Below are 16008 nucleotides of genomic sequence, written 5' to 3' on the forward strand. Positions count from 1 at the left end.
ATGCTAGCCTACACTTCACTTCATTGTTTCTTCACACATTTTTTCAACAAACATACTGTATACCAGGCAGACTTTTAGGTACTGGCGAGATCTAAACAGATAACTAAAACCGATGAAGGTTCCTGGCCTTGTGGGGTGGTCATGCTAGAGCAGCGCCATCCGATGGAACTTTCTGCGAGGGTGGAAAGTGCCGTGTGCACAGCTGCCCACCTGTGGCTGTGGCGCACTTGCAATGAGACTAATGCAACTGAATGTCTCATTTAATTTAAATCAAATTAAGTATATATTTAAATAGCTGTGTGTAAGTGCAGTTGATACGACTGAGGAACTGAGTGTCTAATTTAGTATAAATTGAATTAAGTGCACATATTAAATAGCTATGTGTAGTGTGGTTACCGTATTGGGCAGCACAGCTCTAAACACCAAAATACATCACTGACTTCTTTCTCGACATATAAACGAATTCACTTCTTTCCCACCCTGAAAGTCCTCTCTCATACCCAGGCCCACATTTCCATTTCTTCTCTTGTCCTCTCCAGACGTCAGCCTTGGCAAGGTTCCCCAGTGTCCTGATGCCGCGTGTAATAGATGGTCTCCGTCCATTGCCTCTGAATCATCTCTGTGTTGCCCTGGAGACCAGTGGCCTCACTTTTCTCAAAATACTTTTGAACCTGATCCTCAAGGATGACACTCTCTACCTGGTCCCCTCTCATCTCTGTGACAGCTCCCTCTTTGTCGTTATCTCCCTTCCCTTCTTGTCTTTTAAAATGTTGCTTTCCCCCAACACGCCATGTGGCCCTTGGCTCTCTGCACTTTACCTGACTGCCCTGGGATAGCCCGTCTCCCATGACCCTGTCCTGTGCCCCCCGTACTCATTCGCCAGATGTTTAGTGAGAACCTGCTAGGCCATGAAAAGAGCTTCAGGTACTTCAAAAATAAAAAAAGATTTCTGTACTTGTGGAGCTACATTCTAGAAGAGGAGGTGAATTATAAGCACAACTTCATGAACAATGTAATTCCAGAGAGTGAAGCATCTCTTCAACCAGAAGCGCCAGGGAAATCCTCTCTAGAAGGATCTGAGCTACAGCCTGCAGGACTCGAAGAGGGACAGCTAGGCAAGAAGGGAGAGGGTTGAGGGGATGGGCAAGCACCTGAAGTCGAAGAAACAGCCAACAGATGATTCCTATGGTAGAACAAGCTTTTCCTGTTGGCAGAACAGAAAGTCAGAGTGGGACGGCACAGCCTGCAGGAGTCGAGTCACACAAGGTCTTGTGGTCACGGTAGAGTTTGGATTTGACCTGAGCCTGATGGGAGCCAGGGGAAGGTTTTCAGGAGGGAGTCATAGAAAACTGGCATCTACAACTCAGTGTGTCCACAGCCCAGCCCTTGACCTTCCTTCAAACTATCCCTTCCTCGGTCTTCCAGTCTCAACTGACAGCATCACCTTCCTTCTCGTAGACCAGGCCCAAACCTGCAGGTGTCCTGAACCCTCTCTCTCCGACCCCTGCAGGTTCCTGCCACGGAAGCTCTGGTGGCTGCCATATTGCTCTCCCTAGTGCTTCGAACTCTCTGACCTACCTGCCGTCTGTTCTCCCACTTCACTCCGTTCATGGCAGTGCCCTCAGGCCCTGCCTGAGTACCCAGCCCATTCATTGTAGGTGCTAATAAACCCGTGTTGAGTAAAGGAACGACCTTCACTCTGTGTTTCTTTCAGAACCAGGAAGCCGTTCTTCCCTTCTCTTTCGTCCCCATGGGTGCCCCAGCCCATGCGACGAGCCCTGTGAGGTGAACTGGGGTCCTGGAGTGCTGGGGTCCTGGGTTCAAGTTCTTATCGGTGGTGTGGGTCTCCATGTGCTAGTAACTTCTGGGCTTTAGTGTCCTCCTCTGTAAAATGGGACTCATCCTGCTAAATGCTGAATACTGGGGTGCAGGGAGGACTTGACAAGCCCAGGCAGGCTCCCTGGTGCACAGCAATCAATGGCAGCTAAATATAAATCAGGGCCTCCTTTGTACTCCCACTGCCTTTGTCCTACTTCCAGCCCTCATTACGCTGGCCTGCTCTGTGGCTGCCTCCTAGCTCCTGCCTCCATCACCACCAATCTGTCCTTTCAGCTGTCAGGCTTGTCTTCCTAACGCCAACCCCAATCACATCCCTCCCCTGCTCCGAAACCTTACATGACTCCCACTGTCCACACGGCAAGACCCACCTCCTCAGCCTCCAGTTACAGCCTCCACCATCCAGCCCGCCCGCTCTCTTGTGCGCTACACACCCCGAGCGAGGCCTCCGGCCTCCGAGTGCGCTCTCGGCCACAGGAGCCTCCTCCGCCACCTGTTCTCTTTCCAGTTCCTCCTCACCTGTCCAGGGAGGAGATCAGGAGATAGTACATCTTGGGTGCTGGCTAGGATGGCAGTGGGCAGGAGGGAAGTAGGAGTCTCTGCCTTTCTGGGGCTTAGACAAGTCCAGGGAAAGGCCACGCAATGAGAAAACCAGGGTTTAGCCCAGGTCTGGGATTTTGTGCGAATGGTGCTATGCTGCCTCCTCAGACTTGGACTTGGATCTTTTATCCACTTACTTGCATGATCGTCTGACAGCAGGGTTGAGGTCATCTCAGTGTTATCATTGTGCCTTGAACAACCTGGCCTGGAGGCATTATCGCTCACTGAGAACAATGCAGTCACTTCCTCCCCAGTCTCCCAGCTTCTGGCCTTGTCCCCAGAAGGGCCTTGTTTTAATATAAGTCAGATCATGCCTCTTCTCTGCTCAGAATCCTCCATAGCTCCTACCTCACTCAGAGCAAAAGCCCAAGTCCTCCCCGTGGCCTTCAAGGACTCATCACCTCCCTGCCCTCATGTCCTCCTACTGTCAACCTGGCCCACTTGGCTGCAGCCGCACTGGCCTCCATGCTGTCCCTCAGTGCCCCAGGCCCCAGGTCAGCCTCAGGACCTTCACACTGGCCATCTCTCCACCTGGAGTTTCCCCTGACATACTCATGTGGCTCACCCCCTCTTTCTTCACATCTTCGGTGTCTCTTTCTCTGGACCTGCACTGTCCAGTACGTTCACCACGGGTCTTCTGCAGCCATTAAGCATCTCAGTGGTGACGGGCCGTAAGTGGAGAATATGCACCCGATTTCAAAGACTTAATCCACAGAAAATAATGTATGAAGTGTCAATTTAATAAATCGTTCGTATTGATTGCCTGAAAGTGATACCACTTTGGATGGACTGGGTTAAAGAAACTACGTTATTAAAGTTAATTTCACCTGTTTCTTTTTACTCCTTTAATGTGGCTGCTAGAAAATTATAAATTGACCACACAGTTCTTATTCAGGTTCTACTGGGCAGTGCTGGTCTGAGCATTCTTACCTCTGAATTCCTTCCCTGCCAGATGGTGAGAACAGTGGCCTTCACCAGCTGGTATCAACATCATTGCCCACCACCCCCACCCCCCCACCCCCCCACCCCCCACCCTGTTCCCGGTCGCCGACGTTTCCCCCACCCCACATTGCTTTTCTCCCTCGTGCTTGTCCCCCTGACATTCGGTGTATTTATTGGGTTTATTTCCAGCCCCACCCCCCACCCTGCCCCCAGCAAACAGGATTCCTGCTGTGCACATCTCCAGGACCTGGACAGGGCTCAGCATACTGCCGGTGCTCCGTCAGGGCTTGTGAAGTGAATAAATGACGCTCAAGGCATGCTGGTTGTTTGCTGTGCGCCGCCTACTGACGACCTGCCAAGGAGGGAGGGCATGAGGTGGAGAAATAGGTGGTGACGTATGAAATGGAGTCAGGGGAACCCAAAGGAACATGAGAAAGTTGGTAGAGGAAGAGAAAAATAGAGTAAATTGAAGTAAAAGCTCTTTGGGTTGTGTGGCATGGCTTCATGGCACCATCCAAGTCCCTGCCATGGCACCATTGCACTTTCTGAATTTGCCAAGCCTCTTCCCACCCACGCTGTCTGTGTCAGCCATTCCCTCAGCCTGGAAAGTTCTTCTCCCACTGACCAGATTCCTCCTCCTCATCCATGAGGCCTCAGCTTCAGACCGGTCCTCCCTGGGCTAGTTAATAGGACCTGCTGTGTGCCGTCAGTGCCACTGTCTTCCATCCTCTCTAAGGATGCATCATACCTGCAATGGATTCATTCATTGTGTGCATTTTTTTGTTAAACATTTTTCTTCTGCATCAGCTCCATAGGGCAGGGAGAGTCTCACGTGTTGCTCTGCCTGGCACATAGGACATACTCAACTGCATACTTGTTGATGGTGGAAAATTAGGTCAGTCCAACCTAAAATGCCCATGTCTGCTCTAGGCATAGTCTTGAATAAAGTTGGAAACAACCCATGTCTTAGTTTGGGGTGCCCCAGCATAGACCCTGAAACAAGGATTCAGGTGCAAGTAGTTCATCGGGGAGGTGACCCCAGGAAATGTCGGTGGGGGGAGAGGCAGCAAGGACGGATGACTGGTCGAGCAGCTGATTCCGGTGGGTGGCTGGGATCCATCCCTCTGGGGAACACCCCTGAGAGCAGCCTGGAATGGGGGGCAATGAACTGGGGAATTGACCCTCCAGTTCCCAGCAGTCTTTGGCTGTGGGCTGCTCCCATGGGGGCCTGTCTCGGTGCTGGAGAAAGCTGTCAGACAAAGAGATGCAGATACTGTTGTTACAGGCCAAAGTGGTACCATCCGGACCCCTGCACGAGACTGATGATACCTTCGGGTTGTTGGCATGGACACCCCCCACTGGTTGTCAGCACCCCTTGTCCATCGTCTGCAGCTGTGATGACAGGCTTGTCTGTTGAGTGGCTCTGTGGTAGCTCATTCTGTCACTTGCCTCAGAGGTGGACTGATTCAGGAAACAAGTCAGGGAGGTTCCCTGGGGTGCCTTAGGAGGAGGGGCTGTGGGACCCCTTGTCTCACCAGCAACACTTACACAAATGGTCTTTCCAGCTGTTGGGCGGGGAGGTTCTACAGAAGGCTCATCTCACCTGAATTTGCCAGAGTGACTCATTTTGACCCAAGGCTTGGGGTCTATAGCTGCCTTCTAGGGCCAATGCCAACTGGTCCAACACCATCAGGCCACACCTCTTGTTGGTTTGTTGGTTTTCCCATTTATCGATGAGTAGCTTAGCACACTTTCTACGTGCCAGGTTCTGTGCCAGCCACTTCACAAATGTCAATTCATTTAATCCTCACACCTCTTTGGGGTGTACTGTTGTTTGAAGTGTAGTGTTGAGGTGTATTAGACTCTGGGGTACTGTTGTTATCCCATTATACACAAGGGGAAACTGAGGCATGGAGCAAGGAAGTGACTTGCCCAAGGTCACAGAGCTGGGCAGTGGCAGAACTGGGATGTGAACCCACGTAGTCTGGGCCGTTGTACTGAATTGCTTTCCTGCCCACTGGTAAAAAGCCCCAAGCCCCAAAAGGCCTGCCACTCCCCCACAGCCGATTCTGGCTGTGGCTGTGAAATGCACCGAACATCACCCCGACCCCGTGCTCTCGAGGACCTGCCATGGTCTCGAGGACCTGGGATGGACCTCCCAGTCCATCCTTTGTTTTTATCAGCCATCCACCTGCTCAGGGTTGTTGTAAGTCCCCTCTTATCCCGTGAAGCAGGTGACATTAACACTGTGTTACAGGTGACAGAACTGAGTCCCAGCAATGTCATGTCCCCTGCCTGCGGTCACCCAGCCAACAAATGCAAACACCAAGCCCCAAGCACCCTGCCCACCTGTCTGACCCTGAAACCCACCCTTTGTTTTCCATTCCGGTTTCTTTCTTGCAGCATCTTGGCAACAGTTGGGACAGAGTTTGATCTACGGACACTGAGGGCAGTTCGAGTGCTGCGACCGCTCAAGCTCGTGTCTGGAATCCCAAGTGCGTGAGTTTCCGACCTGGCAAGGGGTCTGCTCAGGGCCCTGGCGTCCTCAGTTTCCCCTCTGCTGAGCACCTCAAGAGGGACCCCCAGAGGTTGCCCTAGCCTGTGTCAGGGCAGCCTGCACTTTGAGGAAGCTCCCCACGGGGCCCTCAGGAACCTGGCTTCAGGTCTGGGTGAGCTCCTGAAAGTGAGCCAGGAACCTTACCCATAACCACAGTCCCCAGTCACTGAGTGCCTACTGTCTACCAGGAGCCATGCTAAACACTACATTCAGTACTCACAACCAACCGTATGACACTGCTAGTGCTGAAATCTCTATTTTACAGATGGGGAAACTGAGGCTCGGAGCAGCTGAATAATTTGATCAGGGTGCCATGGCTGAGATGTGGCAGAACTAGGCATTAGCAAGTGTGACCCCCAGGCCTGGGCAGTAACACTGGTGGCAATAACCGTTACCATTTATTGAGTGCCTGAGTAGCACCAGGCACTGCAGGAACAGTTTTGTGTACATTATCTTAGTTTATTCCTGTAAGCCCCCAATGAACCCATTTTACAGATGAAAAGGCTAAGGCTCAGAAAGGTTGAACTACCCACCTGAGTTCTTACAGCTTTTCAGTGACAAGCTCCAAAGTCGATACTCGTTCCACACTGCTTCCTCACCCCGCAGGAGTGCTTCTACTCCAGCCTTTGGGGGAGCCAAATAAATTATGATTATTATGATTATTATTATATCTATTATCATGTGCCAGATACTCTTCTAAGTATTTGCTATTTCGAAACTCATTTATCCTCATAACAAGCCTGTGAGGTAGGTTCTGTTGTTATCACCATTTTACATTATCGTTGAGTTTGGCCTTCAGGTTCATCGCCGTCTGGATTTAAAGAGTAGGATTTCTCAGAAGACCACCAGCAGGGTCTTTTTTGTAGAAAGAAGGCATTCCTACTTGGGTGTCTGATTCCAGCAGGAGGCTGCATCATTTTGAACTAAGGGCCATCCCAAAGCTAATACTGATAAGAGTCTGTGTAATAACCACTTCTGACGTGTCAGGTACCCTGCCAGGTGTGCACTCTCATTCGGTCGTGAGAGGGAGGTGCCTTAGTAACCGCCATTTACAGTAGAGGAAACCAGGGTTCAGACTGGCTGCTTGGCTTGTCCAAGGTCACATCGCTAGCAAGTAGATGACTAGGTCTGTCTGGTCCCCTAGAAGCAGATGTAGACAGGTGTTCAGATGCACCTTCTTTAGTGGAGGGGTTGCTGTCAGGGGGGAAGGAATGAGGGAATGGAGTATAAATAGCACCAGAGTGGTCCTCCAGCTTGAGTGAAGGAGGCCGGCCTTTCCCACTTCTCTGGTTAATTACTGGGGGTGGAAGGTGGGACAGCAACAGCCTCCTGGGTGAGGCAACTCTTGACAACCAAGAGCAATTAGAGGAGAAGAGGGGAGCTGGGAGCCATGGCAGCCAGTGCTCGCAGCAGCCGAGGGCAGATACACCCACAGCAAAGGAGTCTGCTTGGGCACCGATAGGATCCGGTGTCCAGAGCCTTCACCACTCTGCGACACTGCCTCCACTAGCTCACCTTCAGGTTGGACCCTAGGGTAGCACAGCCCCTTGGAGAACCTGGGCAGTTTCCCTCTCCTGCTAGGGTGTCCACCTATCAGGAGGTGCTAATCTGGGCCATGCAACGTTCTAATCAAGAAGCAAGCCACAAGTTATATGTTGGAAGCCTAATTTTAACCATAGACTTTCCTAATATATAGCACAGCGGTTACAAACATAGGCTCTGACGTCACGTAGACCTGGATTTGAATCCTGCCTCCATTATCTCTTGTGCCCTCGGGAGAATCACGACACCTCTCTGCGCCTTGCTTCTGGCCCCTGCAGAACTGGGATCGTTTTACACAGCTCGAGCCCACCTCATGCTGGGGTTGTGCTGGGAGCCAATGAAATGATGCCTGGTTTTCCTGGATTGGACCTGGGATGTTGACTGCTTGCCCATACAGTTGCAGCTTGTCCACATGGTGCCTTTGCATAAATTAGGAAAAGATGTCCCTCTTGGTGGAAAAGAAACTAGAAAAAGACACCCTGCTCTGGGTGAGAGCCACCCAACACCCAGGTTCAGAAAGCAGTGGATTTCCACTCCTTTTAGCCCAAACATTCATCCAGTGACACAGCATACGTCAAATACTTTAAAAACTATTTTGAAATAAAAGTGTTGTTAACAATGAAGAGAGATTGTTCCTGTTATAACAGTGACCAGCCTCTGTGTGACCTTCCTCCACCTTCCTTTGCTGTCGCCCACCCCCGCCCCCCAGTGCTCTGGGTTCCCGAGGGAGGTGTCCTGGGGGTGGGATTTGGGATGACTGCTCATGGCCCTGGGGCCCGTCTCTTTGTCTCCCCAGGTTTACAAGTCGTCCTGAAGTCGATCATGAAGGCGATGATCCCCCTGCTGCAGATCGGCCTTCTCCTATTTTTTGCAATCCTTATTTTTGCAATCATAGGGTTAGAATTTTATATGGGAAAATTTCATACCACCTGCTTTGAAGAGGGGACAGGTAGGTCTGAACATCATAATGTATTTTTTTTCTGACCTTGCTCCCACTTACTTTCCTGCTTTGGGGACAAACTCCTGGAAGGGCTAGGCAGGGTCTGCTTCTCTGGAAGTTTCCAAATGTACTGCAGGCAAACCTGGGCATAGCAGCCCCCAAGATCTCATTGTTGCTAGGGCCTTGTGTTGAGGTCCCCTAGCAGCTGTCCCAATTCTAAGCGATTTATTTGGGAAGTGGTCCCAGGAAGTGCCATCAGGGGCATGGGGAGGTCGTACAGGGGAGGGAAGACTTCTCACAAAGGGGCGTTATCAGGCAGACCACCACTGTGGGCAGCCAGGGCTCAGGCCCATTGGGCACCTCAGGAAGACACACACCTCAGCACAGTGGCCCCTGACTGGTGAGGGAGCTGGGTATTTATTCACAGACTTCTGTCCATCAGTGGTGAGGAACGAACGGCTCCTGGGTGGACATGAAAGGTGTTTTCAGGTGGGAGCAGGGAGCGCAAGTGACGACAGGATATGGACAGGATGCAGAGGGCCTCTGCCTGATTACCTTGCAGTGGCCACAGCGCATGCTGTGTTCTAAAGCAGAAGGGACCACCAGGCCAGGAAGGAGGGGGTCTGATTGCTTCTGTGGGTGGTAGGATAATAGGGGATAGCTTCTCCGGGTCTCCCCCAGAATGTGCTTAGACACGTAACTGGGAGTCCTGGCACCAACCTGTCAGAACCCAGCACAGTGAGGTCCTGGTCCCTCTCCTCTGCATACTGTGCCAGTGCCATCCTCTAGTAGCTGGCTCAAGGAGTTGGGGGGAAGGGGGCAGGCAGGAGGCACGCCCTCCCCGGGACTCAGCTCTGAAGGAGCAGTGCAGCTGGCGGTGTCCCCCACATTCTACATGTGCACAGACCAGTAGCTTCCAGATACATTTCCAGTGCAGTCCCCTGCCATCTAAGCTCTGTCGCTCTCTGTAAGAACCAAGTGGAATCAAATAAGGAGGGAGGCCTGTTTCAGCCTTTGGGACCACTGGCCATCTCAGGCAGGCAGGCTGGCTGGATGGCAGCACTAGTCACGGTCAAGGGCACTGGGAACTGAAGGAATGGCAGAGTGGACAGTGAAGCTGCAAGAGAACCATGTAGGAAAGGAAGGAGGTTTCAGACGTGTCTTGGGAAAAGATTCAGTCCTGGAGCGCCTTCCCACCCCACTTCTCTGCCCCGTGACCCCCAAGTGGCTCAGGCCCCGCCCCAGACCTCCCCAGACGAAAGGAAACCCCTATAGGAAGGGCTTATTTGAGATGCTTTTTTTTTTTTTTGCTTTTTTTTCTTGCTCCTCTTGTCTCCTTCTCTCCTGGGCTTGTGAAGTTTGCTCAATATGGGATGTCCTAATTATTTCTTTCCCCGATGAAGAAGGTGTTAATTGAGGCAGAGCTATTTCTGCACCTGTCCTCATCACCAGGCAGAAATTCGAGAAGGAGAGATACAGGGCAGGACCCTGCGGAAAAAACAGCCAAGAGCAGAGAAAGCAGGACTCCTGGGTCCTAGATTTGGTAGTTTTGTGGGGTTTTTTCCCTTTGCAGCGGAGGGGACACACGTCGGGCTTGGGCCTGAGTGGGGTTGTGAGCGGACGGGCGTGGGCGGGGCCACCAGCGGGTGGGAGCCTCCATTTTTGACTGAAAAGCTCACGATTAAAATTATAAGGCGTGTGAGTAAGAGACAGTTATATACAGACACCCAGGCAGCAGGTTAATTTTAAAATATATTTATAACCAAATTCCTCAGACTCTCTGGACAGTTGCTTTTCTAGAAGCAGTGCTCAGAGTGTTCCATGATGGGTGGGCAGGGAGTTGGGAGGGATCGGAATCAAGAACGCCGCCGGGCAAAGCCGCTAAAGATAGACAAGTTTGCAGTCGCATTTCTTCGTCATCGTCAACTCAGTTCGTCTGCGCCCAGCACCGAGCTACAGGCTCACAGAGACACGAGGATAAAGTGGAATTCTACCTGCTTTGCAACCACTTCCAAAATAGTTTAAGGAGACAGGAGTGCTCATCAGCAACCAGTTCATAGCAATGAAAACTAGTACATGATCCCTGTGCTACGAACACGCGAGAGCTATTGCAGCCCCAGGAAAAAGGAGGAACAGTGTTCAGTGGGGAACTCAGGGTAGGAATTGAGCCACCCTTGGGCACAGGGTGGAGACAGGAAGGTTCCCAACAAACAGTGATTCTCATTTAGTATATAGGAGCCCACTGACCTTTTTTCCCTGCTCTGAGCCTTATGTTTAAGAGGTTTTGCCTCCTAACCTGTATTTATTAAATCACAGCCCCTGCACCAAGTCCAGTGTGAGCGGGGAAGGCATTTCCAGCCACTGAAACTAGTGGCCGATGTGGTCATTGCTTCTTGAGCAGTGGGCAACGCCCCTGAGAGCAGTGGGCATTGCTTTCCACGACCTGGCGTTTCTGTTTAACTGAGCCTCAAAGACCAGTGAGAGTCATGCATTCCGTGCCCACTTATTCCTCTTTGCCGTGTGCTGAGTGGAGGCTGTTAGCTGGTGCTCAAAGCCTGGAGCGCATACATTGAGATATATTTTCATTTAGTGGGAAGCTCGAGTGTACACACTCAGCTGTCTGTTTTCTTCTTGGATAATGTCACTCTGAAAACCTTCAAAAGTGTCACTCCCTGAATAGGGTCCTCTCATATCTGCTGCTCCGGTCCCCTGGGGACATGCCCAGGATGACAGATGCTCCCCTGACTGTGTGTTCACAGAGGCCCCTCTCCTCCCTCCTGATCAACCCCTCAGAGGTGAGACCTGGCCATTAGTGCCCAACCCACCTTTGCCGAGAAGCTGTCTTTGGTTTCCAGCGAAAGGGGCATCCTTGGCACGTGTCTCTTTACTGGTGCCATTTTCACAATCTGCCTCCTGCTTTTGGGGGACAAAGCTTAGCTCCTGTGCCTGAGGGTGAGTGTTGTGTGTACTGGCCTCGCTGCCCCCAGAACAGCTCCCTGAGCCCAGCACATCTCAAGGGGAAACAATCAGGCTATAGAAGAATTACACGATGTGATGAACACATTTGTCCTGATGGAGTCTGGGAAACACTGCCCCGACTACCTCACAGTGCACACAGCGCATTTCCCCAAACTGGCTGTATAAGGGCCACAGCACACATCTGGGCAGATTTCAAAAGACTGAGTAATACAGAACATATCCACTGGCCACAGTGCAAGTAAGCTGGGAACCGGCAACAAAAAGATCACTCTAAATGTGTTTGGAAATTAAGAGACATGCTCATTTGAGGATGAAATAATAGGGTGTCTGGGATTTGCTTTAAAAATATTCTGGTGGCAAAGTATGGGGAGGGGACGCAGATGAAACAGGAGGAGCCCTGAGTTGACAAATGCTGAGATTGGTGATAGATATGTAGGAATTTATAAGACTATTCTAATATCCATATTTATCTATCTATATCTATATCTTATCTATGACAAGTTTTTTTTAAGAGAAATACGTCTTGGTTATCCATGGGTCAAAGAGGAAGTAATAGTGGAAATTACCAAATATTTTATTTAAACAATGATGATACATGACAAAATTTGTGAGGTGTAGCTAAAGCCACACTTAAAAGTAATTTATAGCTTTTTTAAATAAAATTTTTAAAAGATTTTATTTATTTATTTATTTATTTATTTATTTATTTATTTGTGAGAGGAGAAGGGAGGGCAAAAGAGAGGGAGAGAAACATCATGTGTGGTTGCCTCTCACTCGCTGCCCCCACCGGGAACCCAGACTGCAACCCAGGCAGGTGCCCTGACAGGGAGTCCAACCAACAACCCTCTGGTTCACAGGCCGGCACTCAATCCGTTGAGCCGCACCAGCCAGGGTGTAATTTATAGCTTTAAAGGAAGGTAATCCATCTTGAAAATTCAGAAAAAGTAATACAGCTTAGAGAAAAGAAGTTAATGAAATAGAAAACAATGAGTAGATCAACAAAGACAGATGTTGGGTTTGTTGTCTTTTGTTTTAAAAAAAAAAAGTGATAAATTCATCCCAGTAGCCTTTTTTTCCCCCCCAACATCCAACCCTAAAAAATCTTCATGGGCCTATTTCTCAGAGCAGTTTTTTCCCAGCTCCTTCTCCTGAGTTTCTCCCCTCCCTTTTCACAGATGACATTCAGGGTGAGTCTCCAGCTCCATGTGGGACAGAAGAACCCGCCCGCACCTGCCCCAATGGGACCAAATGCCAGCCCTACTGGGAGGGGCCCAACAATGGGATCACTCAGTTCGACAACATCCTGTTTGCAGTGCTGACTGTTTTCCAGTGCATCACCATGGAAGGGTGGACTGACCTCCTCTACAACGTAAGTGACGAGGGCACGCAGGGAGGTGGCCCTCCGGGACCAGCCAGCTCACGAGGCTGCAGTGGAGGGACCCTGAGCCAGGGGACAACTCAGCACGGCTCTGGAAGAGCTGGCCTGAAGATGAGGCCTTTGAATATGGGGTTGGGGGGCATCCTCAGAACTCTTAAGTGGTGTTCTACTTAACACCACTTAAGACACTCGAGTGGGGAGGGCCCCTCTGGACATGGAAATCCAGAGGGCACACAGATGTTGAGTAATTTTCCACTGTGCAGGTGTTTAAATACAATTTTAGGTTTTTAAACACAGGCAGGACTTGCTTTTATTGCACTTTGCCCACTATGCTTCAGATACTCTGGGCTTTTTTTAACAAGTTGAAGGTTTGTGGTGCGCCTGCATTGAGCAAGTCCATTGGCGCCATTTTTCCAACAGGCTCAGATGATGATTTGCATTTTTTAGCAATGACATATTTTTAATTAAGTTGTGTACGTTAGTTTTTTTAGACGTAATGCTATTGTATTTAAGAGACCACAGTATCATATTAACATAACTTTCTTCTAATTTTATTTTAATCATTGTTCAAGTACAGTTTTCTGTCCTTTACTCCCATCCCAGCCAACCCACCCCTCCCTCCCCCATATTAACATACTTTTATATGTAGGGGGAAACCTAAACTTGTGTGACTCCCTTTATTGCCATATCTGCCTTATTGCGGTGGTCTGGAACCCAACTGCAGTATCTCCGAGGTCTGCCTGTACATAAAGGTGTGACTCAAAACCAAGCATGGATAAGAGTAATGTCCTTGGACCTGTGCAAGGGGACTCTGCACTGGGACGCGCTGGCCCTCCTCCAGCCATGTCCCTCCCCATGGCGTGAGCTGTCACGGGGCAGGATGACATGTCTGCCATATGCCACCATCACCCCCGCACTTTCTAGACCACACTCTGAGTTACCCAAGATTCTGGAATTCTCTGCCCATGCCCAGATCCCATGGACTTGCATTAGATTTGTCCGTCTATGCTCCACTGGACCGCTCGTTTGTACCTTCTGGAGGCCAAGGGCGTCCCGAGGGTGGCTGTTGGCACAAATGTGTCTGGAGCTTGGACATGCAGGCGGGATTTTTCACTCCCTGGCAGGACAGAACTGGGGGTGGGAAGAGAAGGCGACCATGATCATGGGGCAGGGCTGGCTCTCCCCACACCGTGATCTAGTCCAGATGTCCAGAGTCTGATTTTTGCCCTGACCTTCCCAGTGCTTGTGAAGGCGTGTTTGTAAAGGACAAGCATCCAGCATATTTTATTTAGTGGTTTTTAAATATTTACACACGGTATGTGGGCCTCTTGTCATTACACTTGCCCTAGGTCTTGAAAATGTTACAAACATGTCTGCAAAGATGTGCACCCCTACCTGCCCCCTTCCACCTTGTTTCCTACCGCCCATCTGGGGGCTGCCCCACACAAATACCGAACTACTGGTTAAGGTTCTGCCAGGGCTTGGCCCACCGGGGAAGCAATGCCAGGCTTCCTGCTGCACGCAGAGGGACCGAACTCTCCTCCCAGTCACGGCATGTATTCCTTACGGAATCTCCCCCCTCAGGAGTGGAGGGAACCTATCCTTTAGATTAGTGGCTCATTTTAGGGTGGGGCCGAGACAGTAAAAAGAGCTGCCATGGGCAGCTATGCATGTCACACACTGCACAGGTCACCACATTTCAGGAGTGCCGTTCATACCACCCACAACATAGACTTCTGCTGCTGTTCTAGTAACCTGCTGACAAATGTAAAGGATGCGGGGAAGGGACTGGTGTTCTGTTTTCATAAAGCCCTTGTCTGAGCATAGCATCTCTAGGAGCAGAGAGCAGACCTGAGATGCCTGAGCTCTCGCTTGGGCTTCACCTGCTGACAGCTTGGGTAAAAATTGGCCAAAGTGCCCTGGCCAGTGTGACTCAGTTGGTTGGGTGTCGTCTCACAAAGCCAGATCTATTCCTGGTCAGGGCTCAGGCTCGGATTGTGAGTTCAGCCCCTGGTTGGGGCACATATGAGAGGCGACTGATCGATGTCTCTCTCCCTCTCCCTTCCCTTCTCTCTAAAAATAAATAAATGAAATCTTTTAAAAAATTGATCAAAGCTTGCTGGGGGATTGTTATAGGTTCTTCGCTTTTGCTTAGCAAGGGTGGTATGAGAGGGGGCTCTGGGAAGCGAGGGGCAATGAACCCTCCTGGGAGCGAAACAGAACCTGGGAGGTGATTGGAGAACTGGGGAGAGCAGAGTGGGGGTGGGGGGTGAGCTGAGAAAACTGAACATGAAAACTGTCAGACTGGGTTGGGTGTCCAGAGAAAGGGTCCGGAGTTTCAGAGGAAGACACTGGGGATGTGCTTAATGGTAGGAGAGGAAGTGTGAGCAAAACCATGAATTTCCAGAAGATTCTAAACCATTATTTCAGGGGATGTTTGTCCTAGAAAGTTTGAGCAGAGCTGCCTCGGAGGAAGCAAGCTCAGGGGGAGTGGCTGAGAGCAGAGTCAGACACCAGGCTACCTGGGTTCCCACCCCAACTCCACCACTTTCTTGCTGTGCAACCTTGGGCAAGTCTCTTGGCATCTCTGTGCCTCCATTTCCACTTTACAGAATGACCAGAAGCACAGTCCTACCTCACAGGGCAAGAGGGTTGAGTGAGATGGATACATGTCAGGCATTTAGCTGGTACTGGGCAGCTATGGGTAAGCCAAATTCTCTGCCCCAAAGGTGCTCCTGTTAGAAACCTATGTGGAGTTCTCATCATAGAGACCCCATTAGCACCTGAGGACGCGGTGTGAGCTATAAGGTCCCTCTTCCCGTCCCACCCTCGCCCTGCTGGTGGCCGCCTCTGACTCTGAGCAGCTGTTCAGAAGTTCCCACACTGTCGTCCTTTAGGTAGAAGCCCGAGCAGTGATTTCAGCCTGATGTGAGCCTAAAGCAGCAATAAAATACCACAAATTCGATTGCTTAAAACAACAAGCATTTATTGTCTCACAGTCTGGAGACCAGAGTCACTACCAAGGTGTGAGCAGGGCCGCGCTCCCTCTACAGGCTCCAGGGGAGGATCCTTCCTGGCTCCTCCAGCTTCTGGTGGCTGCCAGCAATCCTTGGCTTGCAGATCTTCCGCCCTCCACTCCAGCTGCCCAGCTTCACACGGCCGTCTTCTTACAAGGACACTGGTCACATTGGATTAGGGCCCACCATGTTCCAGTATGGCTTCACTTTAAGTAAT

General features: G+C 50.6%; 1 protein-coding gene across 3 annotated transcripts in view; it reads left to right on the forward strand.

The window, feature by feature from the left end:
• Nucleotides 1-16008, forward strand: part of CACNA1A (calcium voltage-gated channel subunit alpha1 A) — a 289195-nt gene that overhangs the window by 171015 nt on the left and 102172 nt on the right. For all 3 annotated transcript variants that reach the window (XM_036032406.1, XM_036032405.1, XM_036032407.1), the window contains exons 6-8: nt 5782-5873; nt 8274-8426; nt 12572-12765. In XM_036032406.1, the coding sequence (XP_035888299.1) occupies nt 5782-5873; nt 8274-8426; nt 12572-12765 (439 nt within the window). The remainder of the gene's footprint in view (nt 1-5781; nt 5874-8273; nt 8427-12571; nt 12766-16008) is intronic.

The sequence above is a fragment of the Phyllostomus discolor genome, chromosome 8, assembly GCF_004126475.2.
Source record: "Phyllostomus discolor isolate MPI-MPIP mPhyDis1 chromosome 8, mPhyDis1.pri.v3, whole genome shotgun sequence".
In the NCBI taxonomy this organism is placed as follows: domain Eukaryota; kingdom Metazoa; phylum Chordata; class Mammalia; order Chiroptera; family Phyllostomidae; genus Phyllostomus; species Phyllostomus discolor.